This window comes from Amphibalanus amphitrite, unplaced genomic scaffold (assembly GCF_019059575.1).
Source record: "Amphibalanus amphitrite isolate SeventyFive unplaced genomic scaffold, NRLGWU_Aamphi_draft 000640F_arrow, whole genome shotgun sequence".
In the NCBI taxonomy this organism is placed as follows: domain Eukaryota; kingdom Metazoa; phylum Arthropoda; class Thecostraca; order Balanomorpha; family Balanidae; genus Amphibalanus; species Amphibalanus amphitrite.
The window spans coordinates 243,425-268,580 of NW_024882134.1; the positions used below are offsets into that span (position 1 = coordinate 243,425).

The window sequence follows — 25,156 nt, forward strand, 5'->3', positions numbered from 1 at the left end:
TTGGATCGGACGATCGGTGTAGAAAAAATAGGGGACTCAAAATTTCAATCCGTGATGTCACCTTTAAGGTCGAATATCCGTGATTGGACCATTAAGGTCAAATATTTTTAATAAGGTATATATCAGGGAACTCGAGATTCTGACCCTAGCTATCGAATGCGACCATCAGAAATTGGATAGGACGATCGGTGTAGATAAAATAGGGGGACTCAAAATTTCAATCCGTGATTTGACCTTTAAGGTCAAATATTTTTAATAAGGTATATATTAGGGAACTCGAGATTCTGACCATAGCTATCGAATGCGACCATCAGAAATTGGATCGGACGATCGGTGTAGAAAAATAGGGGGACTCAAAATTTCAATCCGTGATTTGACCTTTAAGGTCAAATATTTTTAATAAGGTATATACTAGGGAACTTGAGATTCTGACCCTAGCTATCGAATGCGAACATCTGAAATTGGATCGGACGATCGGTGTAGAAAAAATAGGGGGACTCAAAATTTCAATCCGTGATTTGACCTTTAAGGTCAAATATTTTTAATAAGGTATATTATAGGGAATTCGAGATTCTGACCCTAGCTATCGAATGCGACCTTCAGAAATCGGATCGGACGATCGGTGTAGAAAAAATCGGGGGACTCAAAATTTCAATCCGTGATGTGACCTTTAAGGTCGAATATCCGTGATTTGACCTTTAAGGTCAAATATTTTTAAAAAGGTATATATTAGCGAACTCGAGATTCTTACCCTAGCTATCGAATGCGACCATCAGAAATCGGATCGGACGATCGGTGTAGAAAAAATTGGGGACTCAAAATTTCAATCCGTGATTTGACCTTTAAGGTCAAATATTTTTAATAAGGTATATATTAGGGAACTCGAGATTCTGACCCTAGCTATCGAATGCGACCATCAGAAATTGGATCGGACGATCGGTGTAGAAAAAATAGGGGACTTAAAATTTCAATCCGTGATTTGACCTTTAAGGTCAAATATTTTTAATAAGGTATATATAAGGGAACTCGAGATTCTGAACCTAGCTATCGAATGCGACCATCAGAAATTGGATCGGACGATCGGTGTAGAAAAAAATAGGGGACTCAAAATTTCAATCCGTGATTTGACCTTTAAGGTCAAATATTTTTAATAAGGTATATTTAAGGGAACTCGAGATTCTGACCCTAGCTATCGAATGCGACCATCAGAAATTGGATCGAACGATCGGTGTAGAAAAAATAGGGGGATTCAAAATTTCAATCCGTGATTTGACCTTTAAGGTCAAATATTTTTAATAAGGTATGTATTAGGGAACTCGAAATTCTGACCCTAGCTATCGAATGCGACCATCAGAAATTAGATCGGACGATCGGTAGAAAAAATAGGGGGACTCAAAATTTCAATCCGTGATTTGACCTTTAAGGTCAAATATTTTTAATAAGGTATATATTAGGGAACTCGAGATTCTGACCCTAGCTATCGAATGCGACCATCAGAAATCGGATCGGACGATCGGTGTAGAAAAAATTGGGGACTCAAAATTTCAATCCGTGATTTGACCTTTAAGGTCAAATATTTTTTAATAAGGTATATATTAGGGAACTCGAGATGCTGACCCTAGCTATCGAATGCGACCATCAGAAATTGGATCGGACGATCGGTGTAGAAAAAATAGGGGACTCAAAATTTCAATCCGTGATTTGACCTTTAAGGTCACATATTTTAAATAAGGTATATATTAGGGAATTCGAGATTCTGACCCTAGCTATCGAATGCGACCTTCAGAAATCGGATCGGACGATCGGTGTAGAAAAAATCGGGGGACTCAAAATTTCAATCCGTAATGTGACCTTAAAGGTCGAATATCCGTGATTTGACCTTTAAGGTCAAATATTTTTAAAAAGGTATATATTAGGGAACTCGAGATTCTGACCCTAGCTATCGAATGCGACCATCAGAAATCGGATCGGACGATCGGTGTAGAAAAAATTGGGGTCTCAAAATTTCAATCCGTGATTTGACCTTTAAGGTCAAATATTTTTAATAAGGTATATATTAGGGAACTCGAGATTCTGACCCTAGCTATCGAATGCGACCATCAGAAATTGGATCGGACGATCGATGTAGAAAAAATAGGGGGACTCAAAATTTCAATCCGTGATTTGACCTTTAAGGTCAAATATTTTTAATAAGGTATATATTAGGGAACTCGAGATTCTGAACCTAGCTATCGAATGCGACCATCAGAAATTGGATCGGACGATCGGTGTAGAAAAAAATAGGGGGACTCAAAATTTCAATCCGTGATTTGACCTTTAAGGTCAAATATTTTTAATAAGGTATATATTAGGGAATTTGAGATTCTGACCCTAGCTATCGAATGCGACCTTAAGAAATCGGATCGGACGATCGGTGTAGAAAAAATCGGAGGACTCAAAATTTCAATCCGTGATGTGACCTTTAAGGTCGAATATCCGTAATTTGACCTTTAAGGTCAAATATTTTTAATAAGGTATATATTAGGGAACTCGAGATTCTGACCCTAGCTATCGAATGCGACCATCAGAAATCGGATCGGACGATCGGTGTAGAAAAAATAGGGGGACTCAAAATTTCAATCCGTGATTTGACCTTTAAGGTCAAATATTTTTAATAAGGTATATATAAGGGAACTCGAGATTCTGACCCTAGCTATCGAATGCGACCATCAGAAATTGGATCGGACGATCGGTGTAGAAAAAATTGGGGGACTCAAAATTTTAATCCGTGATTTGACCTTTAAGGTCAAATATTTTTAATAAGGTATATATTAGGGAACTCGAGATTCTGACCCTAGCTATCGAATGCGACCATCAGAAATCGGATCGGACGATCGGTGTAGAAAAAATAGGGGACTCAAAATTTCAATCCGTGATTTGACCTTTAAGGTCAAATATTTTTAATAAGGTATATATTAGGGAACTCGAGATTTTGACCCTAGCTATCGAATGCGACCATCAGAAATTGGATCGGACGATCGGTGTAGAAAAAATAGGGGGACTCAAAATTTCAATCCGTGATTTCACCTTTAAGGTCAAATATTTTTAATAAGGTATATATTAGGGAACTCGAGATTCTGACCCTACCTATCGAATGCGACTATCAGAATCCGGATCGGGCGATCGGTGTAGAAAAAATTGGGGACTCAAAATTTCAATCCGTGATTTGACCTTTAAGGTCAAATATTTTTAATAAGGTATATATTAGGGAATTCGAGATTCTGACCCTAGCTTTCGAATGCGACCTTCAGAAATCGGATCGGACGATCGGTGTAGGAAAAATCGGGGACTCAATTTCAATCCCTGATTTGACCTTGAAGATGACCTTGAAATTTGAAATGAATACGATATTCGGAATCAGCGTCCCAAACTGCATCGGATAGGTTGGGTTTAGTTGAAATTCGGACTCGACGCTGAATCCGTCGCGGAATACGACGCTAACTTCACGGACGTCAAATGGTTGCTTAATTCGAATTCAGCTCCAAAAACTAGCCTAGAAAGTAGAAACATATAAAACTCGAAAATGTGAACCGAGGTCATCAAAGGTAAATGATCTGACCTGACCTTCCGGTGATCTTGACACCCACCCTAATGCATGGGAGCTACATCATATCCCATGTTTGAACGTTTGAAACCACGAAAAGACTGCAAACGCGCGGCTAATGCGAGGCGACATACGCCGAATCGCGACCTCGGCCAAACATGGTGCCATGGTGCTAGGCCGCCGGTGCATCTGAAAGAACTGTGGTGCCCCTGACAAGCCTGAAGTTCCAACGACAGGCCCGTGGTGCCCCTGACAGGCCCATGATGCCTTTGCGAGGCCGGTGGTGTCCACGTGAGGCCGGTGGTGCCCCTGGGCCCTGACAGGACTGTGGTGCTCCTGACAAGCCTGGAGTGTCCCCGACAGGCACGTGGTGCCACTAACAGGCCCAAGGTGTCCCAGTCCCTGCGAGGCCGGTGGTGTCCCTGCCAGGCATGTGGTGTCCATACTAGGCCTCTGGTGCCCCTGACAGGTCCGTGGCGCCCTTGCTAGGCCTATGGTGCCTCTGGCAGGCCTATGGTGCCCCTGGCGGGCCTGTGGTGGTACCCCTGACAGGCCCAAGGTGGTGCCCCTGCGAGGCCGGTGGGGCCCCTGGCAGGTCTGTGGTTCCCCTGGCAGACCTATGGTGCTCTTGCTAGGCTGATGGTGCTCCCAACAGGCCTGTGGTGCCCCTGACAGGCCGGTGGTGCCCCTGGCAGGCCTGTGGTGTCCCCGGGCCCCAAGAGGGTGGGGGGTCATGACCCATATGACCCACCCTTAGATACACCACTGGTCATTTACTTACAGACTGACTCATTTGACATCCATTGCAAAACAAGTCACAGTAGTTACGTAGTATGTTTGTCACCCTGTTCCTTTATGCCCATTTTTATAGTGGGCAAATCTCGACGACTAGGGGGGCAATTCTGTTGAGTGCGGGGGCATTTGCCCCCCCAGTTAACATGTTAAAATAGGCCCTGGTTATCAGCAGTGCCTGGAGAATGGCCTTAGGGTCGAAATGAAATGCGAGGCTGAGACGTCTTTATGACCGATTGTTTGCTACTTAGGTACTGGATAGTTATTAACGGTGCCAGACGCCGTAGTAAACCACTGCGGGCTGCAACTGCTGGCAGCGGAACGGTGGGAGACTCCGTGGGAAGACAGTGCAGCATGCACATTTTTATAGCAAACACCTTATAAGAGTCGGTGGCAAGCGCCGTGGTAAAGGAGTAGGTATATATCGGTCGGTACCTACTCATGGTAGACGCTAGGGGAGATTCCATGGCTTCTGCTGCGCAGTGCAGAATGAGGCTGTAGTGACGTTGTGGTGCCGTGGTCCGGCCGTGGGAACCCTCCAGCTCCGTGAGAACCGACGCCCGTCGATACTGGAGCGTGATCACCTCGTAAAGCCGTGAACGCGTCCCGTGAGAAAACACGAGCCCGGCGTCCGGTCGTGCGTGGATGGTTTCCATTTTACTGCGCTTGGCTAGTGGATTCTATGGCGAGAGTTAATGTCACGTGAAGATGACCGTCGTCTCGCTGACGCCCCAGCACACGTCCGCTGTTGTTTGGTTTGCTGTCCGGACGGACGGTCACACCACTGCCGTCGGGGTGGTCTGGTCCCCCCCGCCACATCCGCCTGCAGTTCAGGGCTCGGTCCGGCCCAGTGCAGTCCGACGGTCCGTGACACAGAGCAGCTCCGGTGGCCGGGCCGGACCGACCCCGAGACGGACGCATTTCTCCGCGAGCAGCCGTCAGCGCGCGGACCGGCGGCCGGCGGCGGAGGGCGGGCCGACCGGCCGGCCGGACGGACGGCGGAGTTGGCAGCCGGTGGCCGGCTGACGGCCGGTGTCGCCGCCTGCCACTCCGGCTGGGTCCCCTCCAACTGGGCGACCGGTCACCGCGTGCCGGCCGCGCCGCTGACCGGCCCGCTGCACACTGGTCGGAAACGCTCCAGCGAGAGGCCAGCGGCCTTTCCGCAAAAGTTTTTTGCTTGTTATTCCACAACTAGTGAAGCAAACTTCATAAAACTTTGCATACCTTCTCTGTCATATGTAAGCTATCATTTGGATGTCAAGCACTAAATATATGACGTGAACCTGTTAAGTTATGACGTCATAATTGAGTAAAATACAGGATCTAGCACTACTTTAAGTCAACAAGGGAAATTGGGAGCTGCTATTCGGGCACCGGGAATGGTTTCATGCACTCCTTGCAAGGTCCAGTGCTTCACTTTAGCATTGTTGACTTTGCGTGACGTCATTTATGACGTCACTAAGGCCATATAAGTTTTTCGTCAATAACTCCTGAGCAGGTGGAGCTAGAGAGTCGGGAAAGCCACCATTGGACTCAGGAAGACCTACCGAATCGAATGATATGCGATATGACCTCCTTCAACCATTTTTGTGACCTGAGGGGCTCCGACTTGACCTTGACCCGAGGTTAACACCTTAACCCTCGCCCGTATAGGGGGGTCGAACGGACCGCCCCCATGGTTTTTCGCGAATAACTCGCGTAAAAAGCGGCCGATCGCGATGAAACTTTCAGTACCTTCGCGTTATTCAATTTTACATTTACCCTGAAAATTTCATGACCCTGACCCGAATGACCTTTGACCTGTGACCTACTTTTCGAGACCATGTTTGGCCAGAATCGCGATTCGGCGTATGTCGGCTCGCATTAGCGGCGCGTTTGCAGTCTTTTCGTGGTTTCAAGCGTTCAAACATGTGATATGGTGTTGCCCCCATGCATTAGGGTGGGTGTCAAGGTCACCTGAAGGTCAGGTCAGGTCATTGACCTTTGATGACCTCGGTTCACTTTTTCGAGTTTTACATGTTTCTAGGCCAGTTTTTGGAGCTGAATTCGAATTTAGCAACCATATGAACATTTACGAAGTAGTTTTGGTGCCTTCGTAACATGTTACGAAGCTGTCAGAGGCGGTTGACACCTACTAGGAATACCCGGTAGGACCCCTACTGGTTGACCTGACCTGACCTGAGCCGACCTGGACTAAATGCATGAAGACATCATCTGTGATCAAAACTAACATGATATTCGTGATCAGCACCCCAAAAAACCCCATAGCAGCTACACTTTGCGACGTTCTAACAGGTCCCGATTTTCCCGACTTTTAGGTCATTGACCTGACCTGCAAGGTCAACCAATGACCTAGGACCTTAAAATTGGGTATCATCGGCTCCCTCTCGTCACGGGCAACACGCTCGTTTTTTCCGCGAAGCTCTAGCTCGATCAGGGGCGAAACGGCAAGGGGGGTCCAACGGACCCCCCCCCCCCCTTATACGTTCGCGGCTGGAAAAACACCAATACAGGCGAGGGTTAAGTTGACTTCACCCGAACACCAAGTATAGCATTCAACGCGCCTGAGCTAGACAAACACGATGATGCCAAAATCGCGGCAGTGCGACCATTTTTGGCAAAGTAATTAACCTAAAACCGAGCCCGTGCCTTATGGCACTTACCTGACCTAAGAGGCCACTGGCTGACCTAAGACCTTAAAATCGGGTAGTACCTAATTGTTGCGTCTTATAACGGCACACAAGCTCGTTTTTTCCGCGAGGCTCTAGCTCAATTAGAGGCGAAACGGCGAGGGAGTTGTACTTACCAACCCTCCCCGGTCAATATAGAAAACCAATCGGTCCGGCCATGGGTTAAATACCGGAATTGTGAGCTAATGTAAAAAGACGGCCCAAGGTAACCCGACGTCAGTGACAGGTGTCCTATATTTGCAGCGTCTTATATTCACGAAGGTTTCAATTTCTTCTTCAGCCGAGTGATGGTTGTCAATGAGCAAGGCTCTCTAAATGCAAGCCGTAATTGCCACGCAATTTGTGGAAGGCTTTTGATGTCAATGCATACATACCTAAATGCATACATAAAACGTGCTTTTCACAAAGTTCATAAACTCAAGCGCATCTGTTTTTAATGACCAGTCAACTACGCATGGATGCGTGCAGGCCACACAGGTCAGCGTAAGCCGGGCGCGGCGGCCGAGCCGAAACTGGGGCGGGGCGGGCGGTAGTTGGGTAGGAAGAGCGGCTCCTGCAAATTTTGCGCAAATATGCGCAGTTAGCTTTTATGTTGCCCTGGTGTAAATTTAAATCCTGCTTCATCTCACAAAAAATCAGAGTGGAACTAGATGGGACTACCTGTTGTTTCCTTACCTAAACTTTGCAGTTATATTCCAGAATCACTGTAGGAGAGCCTTCATAAAAAAGCTACAGTAAATCTTAGTTAGGGAAAAAGTATACCAAAAAATTTGCACTGACCAGTCGGCAACTTCATAACGAACATTTTGCTGCATAATATGTGGGATTTCAATTTGGTGTCTATCAGCATTAAGACTCTGAATATCCGGCTCAAGAAACCTCTTGCTCCGCGTCAGTTTCCGAGTTCTGGGATACCCCATCTTCGGGGGCTGATTACAGTTATTTTTGGTTACCCGAATTAGTTTTTTTGGCCTAAGTATAATAATTTGATCAATTTCAAATCGATCTATATAAAAAATAATCCGAAACTCCGGAATCGCCCGTGGCCTCTCGTGAGGGCGTTTCCGACCAGTGTGCGCTGCGCCGGCCCGTCACCTCGACAACCTGCGTTACCGCGGGACCGACCGTGATGACCGTCTCCGGCCGCTGGGGTCTACTTTCCGACTGAGACGGAGGTGTGCCATTTGTCAGGATTTGACCTGCCGTCTCACACCTGTACAACCACCATTGATCTTCTGCCACCAGGCCGCCGTTTGTCTTTCTAAATCATGACGTTTTTCTTTGCTCATGCTCGTGGTCTCAACTCCCAACTGCGCTATCTGAGTCGGTTGGTGCGAGAAAATTCCTACAACCTGTCCCTGTTTAAAATATTTTAAATTAAAAAGCCAATGACTGGAAACGCAAAATCCTACTCGACCTTATGTTGCAATCGGCGTGCGAATGGTAATTAATTTATCATGCGTAGACACTACACGTATCACGAATAAAGTCATGCCCGGGCACTCTAGGTGGACATCGAGCTACCGCCAGGCGCCATCTATTGGCCAGCTGTCACAACGTTTCGCTGCGGACCGAGACGTTTTGTGGAGACTGTGACATGGTCTGTCCGGCATGATGAAATGCCCACATTCCGGCCAGGTCAACGCCATTCCAAACGCTAATGGGGGGCATATGTCTGCACTGGACTGCTAACTTTTACATTTGTTCTCTTTGCGATTCCGCTGTAATTCCTTCTTTACTTTTGTTTTCAGCGGCCGTTCTCTAGGTTTGCTGCCACCCATGAGACACTGATGTCACTTAGAGTTAGAGCCTAGAGCCGTGAACCGTAACGACCTTCCGGGGCTCACCGTGAGCTCAGTGACGTCACCGCCGCCGTCCGTGACGTCACGCCGGCTCACGGCTCTAACAAAGCGGCGCATTCAGCGGCGCGGGTGATTAGATAGCTGGTTGACAGGGTTGTCGCTGACAAGTTGGACGGCGTCCAGGAGCCCGCGCTCCGGCGATACCCAGAGACCGTATGTCAGCCAGTTTTGAGACGCTGTGTAATGAGTCGTGCTGTCATGTGCTCTCTCCCCCTGTCTCGCTCTCTCCCCGCTTTTCCTGTCAGATATAATTTGATATTTTTCATATTTCTGTGAAATGTACGAATGAATAAAACCATAATTGGTGCAGCACTAGCGTACCATGACTGGTGTGCTCAATAACGACAGTGCTTGCAACTCTGACCTGACCTGACCCGCTGTGTGACCCGTGTCGGCAGGCGGCGGCGGCGCGCCCAGCTGCGCTCCGACTACTTGGCGTTCACGTCTGGCGGCGCGGCCTCTGTGAGCGTGGAGGAATGCCTGGCGTCGCTGGCCCGCCGGCCGGAGCCCACCACCGTGCCCATCACCGGCTGCGTCCTCGTCATGACCGGCTACGTGCTGGCCGGCGGCGTGCTGTTCGGCCGCTGGGAGGGCTGGAGCTTCCTCGACGGCTGCTGGTTCTGCTTCATCTCGCTCGTCTCGGTCGGATTCGGCGACCTCGTCCCCGGCTTCTCGGTACGCGATACGGACAGCACCAGTGTCGACGTCAAGCTGAGTCTGTGTGCGGTGTATCTCCTGCTAGGTATGTCGCTCATTGCCATGTGTTTCTCGCTGATGCAGGAGGACGCCATAGGGAAGCTGAAGAAGTTTGTGACGCGGATGGGCTGTCTGCGACAGACCGACGATTGGGACGCTACCACGTCCAGCGACCCGGCCTAGTGAAGGCGAGGCGGCCGGTCGGCCGGACTCACGGACCAAGGGCGCGTCAAAAGGCCGGACTGCGTGGCATCTGACCTCACTATGAGAGGTAACGACCAATGGTGACCGGACAGGGAATACGTGCGGCTCGCGAGCGATAGAGGCCTCGCACGTGAACTGTGGCGGACCAAGGTACCGCGAGTGACAGCTGTACTGCTTCGTGTGTGGCTGATGGAACCGCTGGTAGACAGGTGTCCAGTGAGGAGGCTATCTCGATAGTGCGCGGTGAGGCCGAGGGCAGCCCGGCAGTGACGCTCACAGTCATGGACAGCTTCAGACGCTGTATTCGCCGTTTGTACAGATGCGTCGACCTCTGGCGGACGGTGCCGACAGCGCCGCCCAGCGGGCCAACGGCGAACCATGCACCGTCAGCCGCGAGCGACATATAGCCGATATACGCAATACAACGCAGTCAATGTAACACAAAAACATCGAGACACTGCAACCGACACGAGAGACGCGACGCCGCCGGCCAGCGCCGCATGGAACATAGTAGAAGCTGGCGGCATCGCCGCACGCGCACGACGTACAATAATACACAATGCCACCCCGCCCCGTGACGTCATCCCACGAAAGCCGCATCAGCTGATTCTGACGTCACCAGATGTCCAATGACCCGTCTAATCCGGCGTCGCAAGAATCAGCTCTCAAGGACAAAACAGCAGTGGTTCGCAAAGGTGCTAGCAAACACACCTTATAAAAGATACGAATTGTTCACCAAAAACCTCCGAAATCTTGTCCAATAATCTTCTCCGACACATCTAGTTGATTTTCTCCATTGCACCGATGCACCACAAATCGCCGGGTATCTGACTTGTGTCAATAGTTATCGTCTGTACACCTGAGGTGGTCGTCCGACGGCCGGCTCACTGTCCGACGGCCGGCGACTTTTTGTCCGAATCCTGCGAGTTGGGCGTGGAGGCCTGCGGCGGCAGCGGCCGCTCGCCGCTCGTCCAGCTGCCCCCGGAGGTCAGCGGTGACGAGGTGTAGTTGTTCTCCTCGAGGAGCCCCGCGGCAGGCGGAGCGGCCTGTCCACCGCCGCCGCCGGCCGCCGCCGGGTCGCACTGGGTGTTCTCCAGCCGCGTGATGAGTCGCTCATCCTCGTCGCCAAACTCGCCACCCATCAGAGACGGCTCGCCGACCATCATTACGTCCTGCCGAGGGAGGACATGTGTCACAGCGTGCTGAGACTAGGGGACCGGTGACAGGACACCGTGAGGGAAGGACGACGGTGTGGCAGAGTGAGAGAACGGAGGGAAGGGTATCGTCATAATATAACAAGCAGCAGTGTTACGTTATGGTAGAAAAGTGCGTCATATTTATGCTCCAATACCCATCTCAAAACAAATGGCGCGGTCGATGAGCCCTCAGATGAATTTTAATGCCAACGGTCATATCTCGCTATGTTCTCAGGCACTGACAGGAACAAGGGGTGTCATGAGCTGAGCTGATGCAGCGTGATAGGAATTGAGATAAAGCATGTTTTGAACGGAAAAATGGGATGTCAGGCATTTAGAAAACTAGTAAGAATAATGCTAAGCGAGAGGGCACATGTGGACGGGAGCAGACGCACCATTACACACCAGCATAGCATAAGGGAATATAGGGGGGGGGGGGCATAACACTGACAACACACAATACTGAAGCAACATGCAGCGGACAAGGACGATGACCAACCATCGCAAACAACCTGAAATGGTGCTAGCGTTACGCATAAATGCAGGGGTCGTAGGCGAATTTCTAGTGATGAATATTCACAGCTTTAATGGCCATTAATGTACATCACATTTTTTACTACACCTTTTTTCGATCCGAATCGGCATCTGGTCAGTTAGTTTCGGCAGATCTGCATTAGGAACGTCAGCTGGAGTGCGCTTTCGACAAACCACGCCTCAAACTCGGCATAGTGCAGCAGCGTGACATGGGGCATTTAATGTCGACAATGAGCGTGATTTCGACACTGGCCAATGGATTTCGGCACACGGCATAGGACTGTAACATCGGGCATTGGAAAAAGGCAAATTTCATTTTACAATGGCAATGGTCATGCAGTTTCGTTGGTGGTATAACTAGTTAAATCGAACAAATTTCAAACCATATTTTTTATATTGATGCGTTTTCAATGCTCACCACTAGAATTTATAGCATTTTTCCTTTTTTTAGAATTCCCTTGGATTAATGGAACACAAAATATGCAGCCAAAGCGATCGATGGGTCAGCCCGTAGGGTTTCCACCTTTCCAGAGGGCAGTTCTTTGTCCGGAAATACAGCTGACCATGACTGACCACACCGCCGTCCTGCAAACATTGTTGCCGCTCTCCGGTGACACGCCCATTCCCATCTCGGCAGACCTGAACCATCCGCGCTGGCGGTCAGCGCCACTCACAATGTGTCGACAGATCGACACAAATGAAAAAATAAATATTTTTGTTTTTCATGCAAGAAATACGGCTAAAACATTGTCAACTTTAGATGCGTTGAAAGGAGCGAGGCCCCGAATGACCCCCGTCAACCTTTGGATTCGCCAGGAGCGTGGCCCCGAATGACCCCCGTCGCCGTTTGGATTCGCCAGTGCTTCCACATTGTCACAGAGTGACGCAAGGATGGTGACCTCGAATGAGGTCAGCTTGTGTGTCGGAAACGGGTGATGTTAGGGACGAACCGGTGTTAAGGTTCCAGAGCGACTGACGAAATTAGGTGCCCGTTGCCGTATTCCAATGAACGGTTGCCGATTTGGGAAAAAGGTGTGGTTACTTAGCAACCAAGCGCCCATATTGAGTGTCTCTTTACAGTACCGTGGAACATTTTAGCGCACATTCTTAAAATGCCTTTCCGAAAAGATAAGAGTTGCTTAATTCACTGATGAGATAAATTGACCATTGTCTAGCTTGGCTGCAAGCTGCCGACGTAAAATGCAACATGACAAAACAGAATGTCCTTTGTCGATATTAAATGCCCCTGCCGTTGTTCAATGACCCTGGTCGAATATCAACAGATGCTAGTCTAAATCCGTGAAACGTGTCCAAATGCGTGCTCCAGTGTCGAGTTGTTGGAGTGCCTGTCGATATAAGGTGCCCGCTGCCGTAATTGAATGAACGGATGCCGATTCGGATTGAAAAAAGGTGTAGTAACCAACCACACACGAAACTGTTTTACAATCTCCGAAATACGGAAAGCGTCCAAAACTGGAGACACTGCTCAGCATTCAGGACAAGGTTGCATTTAAACAAAAAGTGCATTTGTATGCCTGATCAGCATAAAACGGCAACCTCGACAGTGGGAGAGAACAACACAACACTCAAGATTGTGTCACACAGACTCGCAGAGTGGAAAACTGTCTGGACTCGGTCTGCCTTATGGTTCGGCACAGACTGACATCTGGCGACGGCATTACCGCTCGGGCCTTCTCTAACCGACGGCTCTAGAGGCCGCTAGTAGGTAAGCGGATGGTCGGGACGAGCGGGTGGGGTTCAGTCTTCACGCATGCGAGCTCTGGGACAACCACACAGGGAGCTACAAAACCCTCGCGACATTCCATGCAGCGGCCACCGACACATACCGGGGTCTGGCTAGGGTTGGACGTAGCGGCAAATACAAATACACAGGGGAACCGACAGACATACACAAAAAGACAGACACACAGACGGACAGGGGGAGGCGGCGGGCCGGCCGGCCGGCGCGGGGCCCGCTCCGCCATCAGGCGGCCCTTACACTGACTTGACCGGCGAGGTTGATCGGAGGGCGGCCCTTCTTGTTGCCTCCGCCGGCCGCCGCGCCCGTGGCGCCCTTCCGCTTCCGTCGCTTGCTGGGCGGCCGCTGGCTCTCTGTGGGAGGGAGTGGTGGGGTTATACGGAGAGAACACAACTCAACAAGGACATAAAGAGCAACACAGCTGAGGGTAGCTGCTTGGGAAGTTGGTTTTGATTCTCATTTTTTAATGATACGGCTATTTTGTATAACAATTCATCGATTATGTCAATATTTTAAGTAGCTCATGCTATATTCTTAACAGTTAAATATCTTTGCAGTTTATCATCACAAAACAATACGCGATCGGATGGGTTTGCCAGTATTCCTCGGCGTCCTTTGGTCAGGCGCACACAGCACAGTGTCCCGTGTGCGTGAGGTGTGTACGTGCAGTGCAGTGAATCTGAACCACCATATCCCATGACCAATGCCACCGCACGCGTGCTCACTCCGAACTTGGGCGGGATCCAGGTGGTGTGGGGTTAGCAGCGAAATCATAGCACAAAAGAAAGATAACGAGCAAACAAAGAAAAAGCAAACCAAAGAACGAACCGAAGCCACCAGGCTGTGTCAGTTGCGGCTGGACCGGTGGGTTTATGGTGAGGGCTCGGTGAGTGGCAGGTCAGCGGGCTCAGGTCACTCGGGGTCACAGGCGGTTAGTGAGGGGTGCGTCCTACCGCCCCTCGACAGGCGGACCGGCGACCTACCTTCTGGTTTGCTAGGGTTGCGATTTGGCCCACCTATCGGGCGGAACACAAAACATCGAATCAACCAAACGAAACAGAACGGCAACGAAAACTGGCCATCTCAACACATACTAGGCGGCTGGCGGTCAGTCGGGAGCAGCAGACAGACATGGGGAAAGGGCAGGGTAGGACGAGGGCGAGGCCAGAGGCGACATCAAGCTGATGTGCAATCTTACAGGTCTGTTGCATGGCTCTACGGACCCCACCAAACTAGACTGACTTAGTTAACATTTGATAAATAAAATAGTACATTTTAATGACTCCTGTTGTGCATTCTCCCCAAGATCATCATCGTTGAAATTACTGCTTTGGGAGTTACGACAATGTTTACTTGCCTGGTGTTGTGCAATGCAATTCCGTTAATTAACTACTCGGGTATGATTAAGCTACGTTTGCCATTTTGTCATTTTACAATAACAAATGGACATCATAGTTACTGTCCCACTCTGAGTTTCTAGAGGTCAGCACACAGGACATGTATAAGCGAGTTAAAGCCTCGTAAGCACCGGTTAGCTCCACTGGACACGGGGCAGAGCTGCTGACCCAGCCGCCCCAGGCCAGCGATGGGGTGGGGAGGGAACCCTCTAGTCACTCACCAGGGGGTGCCACCATGCGCTGCCACTTCTGGAACAGGGTGGTCTTCAGACAGTCGCGCGGACTGAGCGAGTAGGCCTTGTGGCGCGTCATCAGCTCCTGCATCGGCTCCAGAATGACGCACAGCTGAGGAGTCGGGAGGGAGGGGTCAACCCGCTGGGTGTCTGGCTAACTGGCGGCTACTACTGACGGCAGGTCTGAGAACGGCCTCAGTTATCGTACTGGAGGCACCATTTAACAGATCGATAACCATTTCAGTTTTAGGAGACAATCATCGTATATGGCCATTCTAGATGCATACATTGGTGGCATGAGTTAGTTTACAACCAGGGGGATCACAATAATTCAATAAACCGAGACAGCTCGATTAGAGTTGCATAGGGCATAATGCGACATGTGAATAGGAGCCATTATTATATCGCAAGCTAATAACACGATAGACACATGGACAAGCACTCATGCTGTCAGCTGAGACACAACTCAAGCTAATGTTCTGAACTTGACGTGAAAGCGAACATCCTGTTTGCCTCGGAAAATCATTAGGCGCCATCCTCCATGTCTGCATAAATCATGCAGAAGCTCATCAAAGTCGTCGGTTGAAGAGCAGCGCCTCTATCCCTCGCCGTACCCTGACACGCATCACCACTGCCCTGGCGTGTCCAATGTCCATTACTTCGCCGCTCTATCAGGCATTGACCGCAGTAGCCTGCCCGCCTACCCCGCTCACCCTGAGGTAGTTGAGCGTGACGTTGGTGAGCCCCTGCCGGGTGATGTTCTTGCTCAGCTGCTCCACTAGGCCGGGATCCTGCTGAAGGTGTACCGACACCACTGCTCGCGGTATCAGCTCCTTGACGTTGCGCGTCGCAAAGTGCCACGATTTGATCCGCATCAGGTCGTCGAAGGTAAACTCGACGATGAAGCGGCCGTCTGCGCACACCTGAGGGGGCAGGGGAGCAAGATGTGTCATCAATATCCGTCAGGGGAGTGGAGTTATAGCACTCTCAATCAAACAATCTGCTTGAATCTAGTCTCACGGTTCACCACTGCTTGCAACACCCACCGGGCCAGTATAAACTCAAGACACAAACGAATGGCTATCTATACGCGAACGGACGAATGGACTAGCGGAGTTTTTTTTCAAACACATGCACACAGAAGCGGGAGGACGAAAGGACTATGACGTGCTTGGATCGATCGTGCGGAAAACGGCAGCTACTTGAGACCGCCCGAGCGCGGCGCCCGGGGATTTGGGAGCATTAGCGGCTAACACGGTAGCGGCGGTATGCCTTTTTACGGCGGCCGAGCGAAAAAACCGGTTAGTTGGCGGGCGGCCGTCGCCGGCCCGGGCGGCGCGGATAATAGGCTTGTGTGTTACTGTGTGTGATGATGAAGATGGCGCAGACAGTAGGGACACCACGACAAAACAACGCTATCTGAACATCCGAAACATATTTAGGTAGTGCATAGTTGGGAAATACCGATCCACGAAATACGTATCTTTCAGCATGCCTGTTGCCTAGCTGCATGAAGACAAAATATTGGAAATGATTTTTTTTTACGGAAAATATGGGGAACGTAGATATGTAGCATCCTGCCACCCGAGATACTTGCAGCAGTCTATATATTTTGTTACGAGTGAAATACAGGGAATGTTTCACAGCCATGGAACCGTTATGTTTCATGTCGGGTACATGACATCTACAGGCCACATCCCGTTCCTCTGCACACGCTCACGACATCACCTCCACCCCCGCTGCACCCAGCTCCCTCAGGCAGTCTGAGGCAGGGCAGGACGCACCAGTCCTCCCACTCCTCCGTTCCCTGTCCCACCCACGGGGCCAGTCCCCGGTCCTTCTCTTACCTTGGCGATCATGGGCTTGCCGTGGTGGGTGACCATGCACGCCTGGTCACAGTCGAGCGTGATGCTCGTGTTGTGGAACGACTCCTTGGGGTGGCGCAGGCTGAAGTAGAGCTCGGTCACACCGCCCTCGAATATACTCCGGAAGTAGCGCGGGATCAACGTGCGTCCGATGGCTGCCAGAGGGGGGGGGGGGGGGGGTAGACGTGCTACCCGTCAACCTGGCTCACTAGCTATTTGAGAAACTTTGGCGGCGAAATGACACATCAATGTAAGTGCACTGAATACATTCGAATGAACCAATGTCACTAACTACCGGTCATACTGCTTTATAAGTTTCTGTAACGTGTAAATTGCTTTTTAGAACTGGCGTGGTTATGACACATACGAATGGCATTCAATAGCGGAACCGATCACGAGTATGCATGAATAGGCCAGAACCTTGCCACTGCATGCAAACATATCGCCCCATGCGCGCCGGCGCCGACATGTCTTTGCTATTTGTAGATGACAGTCCGATGATTTATCCTCTGCACTGCGCATGAACAGGCAGGTCATGTGTCTGATTAGCATGAAAACCGGCTTCTTCAACCGTGACCCATCCAACAAACGCGACAGCCGAGATGACGAATAAATGACAGCCGATGGCACTTCACCATACGGTGGACATCCTCAGCACCAAGACGCTGACGCGGTTTGGCTTTGCTCTATTATCGTAATAAGTTATATACCATAGCTATGTGTCTTTTACTCCGTTCTTATATCGCATTATCTAGCGACTCGCCACCCGTCTGCGAGCCGGCGGTAGGTATTTACGCACTGTATCGTTTGGGCCCGTCCTCCAGGCAGAATGTCAGGGTCAGAGTGGCGTCGTCCTCGAAGAACTCGGTGGCGAACGCATCCCACCACAGACTGTCACTGTCCTGAAATGGGGGAGAAGGGGCCACGTCAAATTTGTGACTGCGACACAGAACGGCTCAACTAGGGAAGATATGTTATGGAGATAGCCAGTGTCATTGCTGTTTCTGAATGAACTGTTCCGGACGTCGCAGGTCCCGGACTCCCGTTCGAAGGACCGCGATGAGTCACAGCGCGATAAGCGACGGCATACTGTCCTAGAAGACTTAACAACCATAATGCAGGACATCAACTAACCTAAGTCGTTAGTGGTTAGTTGCATGTGACGATGAAAATGACAACAGGGCGTGTTTAAAAAAGCAAGTTTAAATATGAGCTATTTAGCTGAGCCATATCAAGCAAATTTAGAAGTTCAAAACTTGTGTCCCAATTGACAGGACTGGAATGACCGATTCTTATCTCTAAGGCTGTGTATAAGGACTGTGTTTGAGTATGCTGGCGAAGCGGCGGCTTCACTGCGAACCGTTAACATCTGAACCTGAGAGTTAGCGATTGACTGTATCTTACCGGGCCGCTTCGCTCACGACAGGGGTGTGATTAGTCACGTTCAAGGCCACTGATTGAAAACAGATGCGGCGAAAAGATACCATTGTTTGCAGGGGTACTACCCATTAATAATTAGAAACAACCTTCAGGAAGACGTAACCCCGACTAGCTAACAGTAGTTTGTAAGTTCCGGTGACCGTCTCGCTGATAACGGTCAGAGTCCCGTTGGTCCAATTGACACATGCCAGAGACACTCGTCAACGCGGAAGTCGGTCCCGGCAGCACATGTAACAACAAACAGATAAGTCGTTGAACGCTGAAACTCGGTCGGTAGTGAGCCCACAGCCGGGCGGAACACATTGGCAGACTTACCTCCGACTTTTGCTGCAGCCTCTTGTTGAGTTCGTGTATCCTGTAGTCGGGCTGGTTGAAGTAGGGAGTGTGACGCCTGAAACAGAAACATAAAGTGAATTTTATGCAAGATAGATAGGTACAATACATGCTCCAACCATACACTTGTCACTTATGCGTCAAAACGTAAACTTCCTTTGCACAGAGCTAGGAGCACAGGTCCGAGCGATTTATAGCTAATAGAATCTTGAAAACTTTGGATAGACCTTCTACTAAAAGGTGAATTGGTCATCCATTTTCAATTAAGTGTCGTGCACCAGCCCGCCCAGGAGCTCATTATCCCAGCCTAATGAACTACGGCCCACATTAGTCACGGTCTATCGCGATGATTATTGCCGAAATTGACTCAGTCCATCCATTTCATCCACAGATCACAACTGGGGAAATGTTCAAGGAAGCCCAAACATCACAGCACGTCAGCCACAGAAGCCAGAACTGACATTGACACTAAACGCCCGATCATCTAGTAAAAAGTCCCCATGAATTATCGTTCAATAATGAACATCTGATTGATGACTTGTCAGTCAACGATCAGGAGTCGATTAATCAGCAAAAGCAACATCATGATACATGATGTAAAACACATGTCAATCTGTCAAACGGCAAACGTGCTGGATTCGTTCGGAATCATCCGACAAAACTGGGTGGATTGATTCATTTTGGTGCTCGAACAAACAGTAGCGACAATTCTCTCTAAATCGACAGGGCAGAGCGAAGCCGAGTATATACCTCATCATGGGGTGCATGAAGGGCGGGTGCTGCATGGGGAACGGGGGGGCCCTGCGGCGGTCCGGGCGGCCCCACCGGCGGCCCGGGCGGCCCCGGCTCCTGCATCGCCAGGCGGCTGGACGGCCGGCTCGAGGGACGTCGCTCGCCCTTTGTCTTCACGGGCATAGCAGGCGGGCGGCGCGGACGCTCGCTCGCTCGCTGGGCCCGCCTCCCACGCGTCCGCGGCACAGCGCGGGCCGCTGGACCGGACGGACGGACACGGGTGGCGGCTGACTGACCGGCCAACGGCGCCGGCTCCCGGGGCGACTGTCAGCAGACAGCCGCGCTGCTGTCACTGCTGTCACTGTCACCGTCACTGTCACAGTCAACGCACCACACGCTCCTGTCACGAGTCAGACGCACCGCAGCTCGCTTGGCGACACTCGCTATTCGTCTAACGGCACTTGGCTCAAACTTTCACGACGCTCTGCTATTCGTTTGACGCTATTCTGTTGTTCGTTTGACGTTCCTCTGATGCTCGTTTGAGCTGTAGCTCCGTTCGGATGCACCCACTCAGTTCAACAGAGACCTGCGGCTAGACGGGTCGCGCCGCGCGCGGAGGACGGTATCACAGACTGGTTACAGTCACAGCGGCGCTCACGGCGCTACCAGTGGCCTCTTGCAGGCGACGACACAGTCCCGCCACCAGCCTGCGTCCGCACACGACCGAGCGTCTCTCGACATGGCTGGTTCCCCGGCGATAGGGCGACGCTCCGCTGATGATCGCGATTCACAGGTCACGTTCAGGTCACGATCCGGTAGGACACAGAGCCAGTTCCTCTTCGGACAGCGGCGGCCTCAGCGATAAATAGGGACACTGGGTAACATGCGTTTGTGGCCGGATTGTGGTGTGCGTGTAGTGAAATGAGCGAGATGATGCATTAGAGTATGTAATGAGTTCGAGTGTCGTCCTCAGTTCGTTTGCATAAACGTGAATGGCAGAGCGAAAGCTGGTTGAAACGGTGTCAATGCCAGCTGTATGCTGACCGGCAGAGTTCCATTACAAGAAAAGGATAACAAAGGAAATGACCACTCCACAATCCACATCCTTCTACAGTCGGGCTGTTATATGAAGGTCATATATAACCAGCCTGTAACAGCGGTGCATTTTACGACCCACCCAAGGGGACGTCCAGACTCGCCCCTACACTCTGATATTTCCGCGGCCCAACGAACTCCGTGTAGCCAGAGTTGAGTGCACATTAGAGACCCCGTGTATCCGTGTCATAAAGCCGGACCATTAGCCTTCATTGGGAGGTCGTAAAACGGCCGAGGGCCGCCGCAGGCTCACTGAACACATGAACCGGTTGGTGAATACGTAGGAGTGAATACGCGAGGGACGAGAGATGGTGAATAGAAAAGGGCTTGGTCGGGGACACACGAGGGACGCGGATGGGTGAATCAGCATGTGGACAAATGGAGTTTGGGGAAAGTGACCGGGCGAGAGAACACAAGGACCCCGACGAGAGTGACGTCCGCTGGTGAGTACGCGAGGAACGCGGGATCTGTGGTGCGGCAGACTGCGATTCCTGCTCCTCAGAAGCTCTACCCCCAGTGTGCACCGTGCGGGTTGCCCGGCTGCAGCCAGGAGTGGGGCACGGCAGCCGAGGCAGATGGGGCACGGCAGCGCCCCAGCCGTGTGCACGTGCACCACCCCGCCACGGTTGGCTGCAGAGTGCAGAGAGTGGAGCTATACTCCCCTCCCCGTCAGTACGGGGGAGGGTGACCGGCGCGCCTGCCAAGGTCAGATCGCTGGCACCACCTACTGCAGAGCTGATTGTGATCGCCGGCGCATCTCGCAGAAAATGGTGCGAGCTGATGACAAGGGTGGGTGTTGAATCCGGGATCGGTAATGCCTCCCACCTCCGCCAGTGCATCCGTCTTAGGTCCCGTGTCCGGGAGAAGACCCCATAATCCGCAACAAAGATGCTACGGTGGGTATAGACTAGACTCCGGTACCCAGCTCCAGCGGCGGGTCCCCCATCGGTAACACTTTCGGGTTCGGTCATACCTTGACCAGGAGGTTCCCGGGTGGGTCATACCCACACTAGTGGGTCCGGGTCAGCCCTCCTCCCTGCAGCAGCGGATCAAAGTAAGGGCCCCGGCCGGGCGGCTCGCCCCGCTCCGCCGCCGACGGGCCCAGCATTAAATCAATGAGATACAGAAGTAAGTCGGGCCGGCCGGCCTGCGCTGCTCGCTACCATCGATCCAGCGATTCAGCGCGATGATTTGCACCCTGCATGTGGCGGGGCTGTCCGAGGCCCGGGTATCCGGTCATTAGGGACAAAAACGCTGGATTAGGATCCCGACTAGGAAAAGAAGGAACGATAGCTTACTGGAAAAGGAATCGGAACTAAGCACAGAGCAGTTAACATATACTCACAACATATAACAGTCGTAAGCCGCAGAAACGTACTGCGTAACGTGCATTGTGCATTGTACCATCACGAAAGGTGTGATCCAACAGAACACCGGGTCAACCGAACCATGAAAACGCTGAAGGGGAACAGGATATAGAAAGGGCGAGCTAAGTAGCAAAGGTGCCAGAAGTTTGGCTCCCAATCACTTGGAACATTCATCGTTGGTCAGCCAAAACGCATTAATAAATTTGCGTGCAAATAGGCCAGTCGGATCATGGAATAAATGTTTCTTGAAATTACGAATACTCGATGTAGGCTTCCTTGTGTGAGGACTGAGGGGAAGTGTAAAATCACGAGTAAGGAGGACAATGCTGTAGGGCGGTGAGATACATGAGACGACATCTTGAGCCGATACGAGACGATATTAGCCGTTTCCACGACGGCCATCTGGTACACATTTGGTGCAAATTTGGTGCAGATTAGGCGCAGCTTTGGTCAAATTAGGTTCAGTGTATCTCTTAGTAGCTATCAGCTAGGGTTGCGCTAATTGCTTATATGCCTGCTTTGTCATATTATCGGAGAGCATCATCGATTTAAACACTGAAATAAATTCATAAAATGAAGATATTTGCTGTAAAAGAGATTAGGTGCAGATTTGGTCAAATTAGGTTCATTCGCTGGATAGCCCGTCGTGAAAACGGCTATTGTGAAAAGTGCCTGCAGTGCAGACGAAGTCAAGCAGCAGGCACGTTTCCCAAGACAGATTTGAAGGCCAGAGTAAGGCGTGGAGGCACGACCCGTTTCCAGAGCGGTGGCTTCTGTTTCCATTGTTTCCAAAAGACCTGCTCGGCAGAATCGAGACAGAGAATCCAGACATAGCCCGAAAAGAGCAAGACGTACCATTACCATTGGGACCAGTCAGAGGGAAAGGAGTAGCGGAATGTCGGCGAATAAGCTCTAAAGAGAATCTTAGAGCACCCTCCTACGGCACCCAAGAGTGCAAGCCATTCTCGTGTCAAAAGCAGCATGACGAGATGAGACCTCACATATTGAGGTACAAACCTGTTCAAACGCTTTCAGGTCAACCGGTACAGCTGTCATGTAACCATACACATTACGTGCTCCTGGCGTTACGAGTCGATGAAAAATTAATTTTGTGAACTTCAGAGCACGGGCTGTAAAAGCCCCTCATCCGATCTGAGTATTAATTATCTTCGACTGATTCATAGTGGCACTAAGAATTGGTTGGAGATGCTCGTTAACGACCGAGCGGCGAGCGGAGCACCGGCCGTATCGGCCGGTGCCGGTTCTCCGGCTGCGGTTCCCTGAGGGACCCTGGAAAAGGTTGTGGTTCTGAGGCACCGTGATATTATGAACCATGGTTCTCAAATACACCCTAAAGGCAACGCCTTCTGAGGCAAAGCCGAGCCGTGGTTCCCAGCGGTGATGAGGGAGTAGTGGTTCTCAGATGTACACAGAGGAGTGCCTGATGACTGAGACCGTGTGCCCTCAGTTATCCCCAGGGGATCCACCACTCCCTGGTGGTATAGCTAAGCCTCATCCTCATGCGCGACCCGACGGGCCTACAGGGACCCCGGCCGCGGGCGGCCTACATACTGCCTGTGGCTAGTCAGATGAACGGTTCAGATGATCGGTGAAAGCCGACAAATCGAATCGAGAGTAGCGCGACAGTCGAACAACGAAAGCCTAAAGAGATATCTTCGCGCGAGGACGATATCAATCAAAAGGTATATATTTGATGACAATCTTGAATCCAGCTTATGCTGTCTGACCAGCTCGGCAAGCGCGGAAACTTACGTACTCAACGTCTAACCAAATGTATGAAAGTAAGGGCGGAGCGAGCCGAAACAAATTGGCGTCCTTCATTGACAAACCTCATCGGTACAGCATCCCATGAGGGGCTCTTCGGAGAGGGCGGATCTTCAGTTCATACCAGTGAACCATGAAACAAATTATACATATTTCCTTCTGTTCAAAATTCTAAAAATTGCCAAAAGTTACCAAAAACACTTGAATATATTTCGGAGGCGTTCCTTCATCGGTTCAAGTGATAAACATTTATAGCGCCACATTTGCCGTTAACATATCTGATCCATGTTTTTTTTTTTTAAATATAAATCTCGCGTCTAGGTTGAGATGTGTCTTCTAATTTACATCGACAGAATTACCTTTACAGCGTACGAACAAAATTAGCTCCTACACTTAACAGGTTAATAGGTCATAATGTTGATACTATTCACACTTACAATGTTAATAGGTTACAATATAGGGGGAGAGAAAGCGGGCAGGGATGAGGGGGGGGGGAGAATTCTAGGCAGGTCACATCAGTACTATGCCTACCAAAAGTAAACACCGCTGCCTGACAGGATAAATAAGTATGCAAACGAATGAATGACTTGAATGAATGCACGAATGAATGAAGTATGAAAGAGAGGGGCATAAACATATTATAGGTGAGCAGTCGAATAAGAGAGAGAAAGAGAGAGAGAGAGAGAGAGAGAGAGAGAGAGAGAGAGAGAGAGAGAGAGAGAGAGAGAGAGAGAGAGAGAGAGAGAGAGAGAGAGAGAGAGAGAGAGAGAGAGAGAGAGAGAGAGAGAGAGAGAGAGAGAGAGAGAGAGAGAGAGAGAGAGAGAGAGAGAGAGAGAGAGAGAGAGAGAGAGAGAGAGAGAGAGAGAGAGAGAGAGAGAGAGAGAGAGAGAGAGAGAGAGAGAGAGAGAGAGAGAGAGAGAGAGAGAGAGAGAGAGAGAGAGAGAGAGAGAGAGAGAGAGAGAGAGAGAGAGAGAGAGAGAGAGAGAGAGAGAGAGAGAGAGAGAGAGAGAGAGAGAGAGAGAGAGAGAGAGAGAGAGAGAGAGAGAGAGAGAGAGAGAGAGAGAGAGAGAGAGAGAGAGAGAGAGAGAGAGAGAGAGAGAGAGAGAGAGAGAGAGAGAGAGAGAGAGAGAGAGAGAGAGAGAGAGAGAGAGAGAGAGAGAGAGAGAGAGAGAGAGAGAGAGAGAGAGAGAGAGAGAGAGAGAGAGAGAGAGAGAGAGAGAGAGAGAGAGAGAGAGAGAGAGAGAGAGAGAGAGAGAGAGAGAGAGAGAGAGAGAGAGAGAGAGAGAGAGAGAGAGAGAGAGAGAGAGAGAGAGAGAGAGAGAGAGAGAGAGAGAGAGAGAGAGAAATACACACAATAATAATCGCTTCACATAAGAAGTGTGTCTGTGTGTGTGTGTGGGGGGGGGGGGGTCGTTCAACAAATCGAAACACGTCTTATACCAGAGCCTGTGATCAATAACCGTGTGGTATTCTAGCTCCTACCGGGGACCCGTAATGGACACCACTACTTGACGGTTTACACGATCGTCCATGATGCCACGTTTGTGTTGAGTGCTGGTCGCTCGTCTCTAATATGAAGAGATTCAGCAATCT

General features: G+C 50.4%; 2 protein-coding genes across 14 annotated transcripts in view; one reads left to right on the plus strand and one right to left on the minus strand.

Moving 5' to 3' along the window:
- Positions 1-10,274, plus strand: part of LOC122363810 (potassium channel subfamily K member 18-like) — a 25,920-nt gene extending 15,646 nt beyond the window's left edge. Inside the window, exon 3 of the mRNA XM_043333537.1 lies at positions 9,326-10,274. Within this exon, the coding sequence (XP_043189472.1) occupies positions 9,326-9,806 (481 nt within the window). The 3' untranslated portion in view covers positions 9,807-10,274. The remainder of the gene's footprint in view (positions 1-9,325) is intronic.
- Positions 10,114-25,156, minus strand: part of LOC122363809 (LIM domain-binding protein 2-like) — a 19,224-nt gene continuing 4,181 nt past the window's right edge. For 3 of the 13 annotated variants that reach the window (XM_043333529.1, XM_043333530.1, XM_043333528.1), the window contains exons 2-10: positions 19,335-20,089; positions 18,567-18,642; positions 17,611-17,713; positions 16,794-16,966; positions 15,660-15,869; positions 14,935-15,058; positions 14,300-14,332; positions 13,557-13,669; positions 10,114-10,999 (exon numbers count right to left, since the gene is read on the minus strand). In XM_043333529.1, coding sequence (XP_043189464.1) covers positions 10,712-10,999; positions 13,557-13,669; positions 14,300-14,332; positions 14,935-15,058; positions 15,660-15,869; positions 16,794-16,966; positions 17,611-17,713; positions 18,567-18,642; positions 19,335-19,369 — 1,155 coding nt within the window. In that variant the 5' untranslated portion in view covers positions 19,370-20,089 and the 3' untranslated portion in view covers positions 10,114-10,711. Of the gene's footprint in view, positions 11,000-13,556; positions 13,670-14,299; positions 14,333-14,934; positions 15,059-15,659; positions 15,870-16,793; positions 16,967-17,610; positions 17,714-18,566; positions 18,643-19,334; positions 20,090-25,156 lie in introns of those variants that run through there. The other 10 variants (XM_043333532.1, XM_043333533.1, XM_043333531.1 and 7 more) reach the window with 7 other exon arrangements.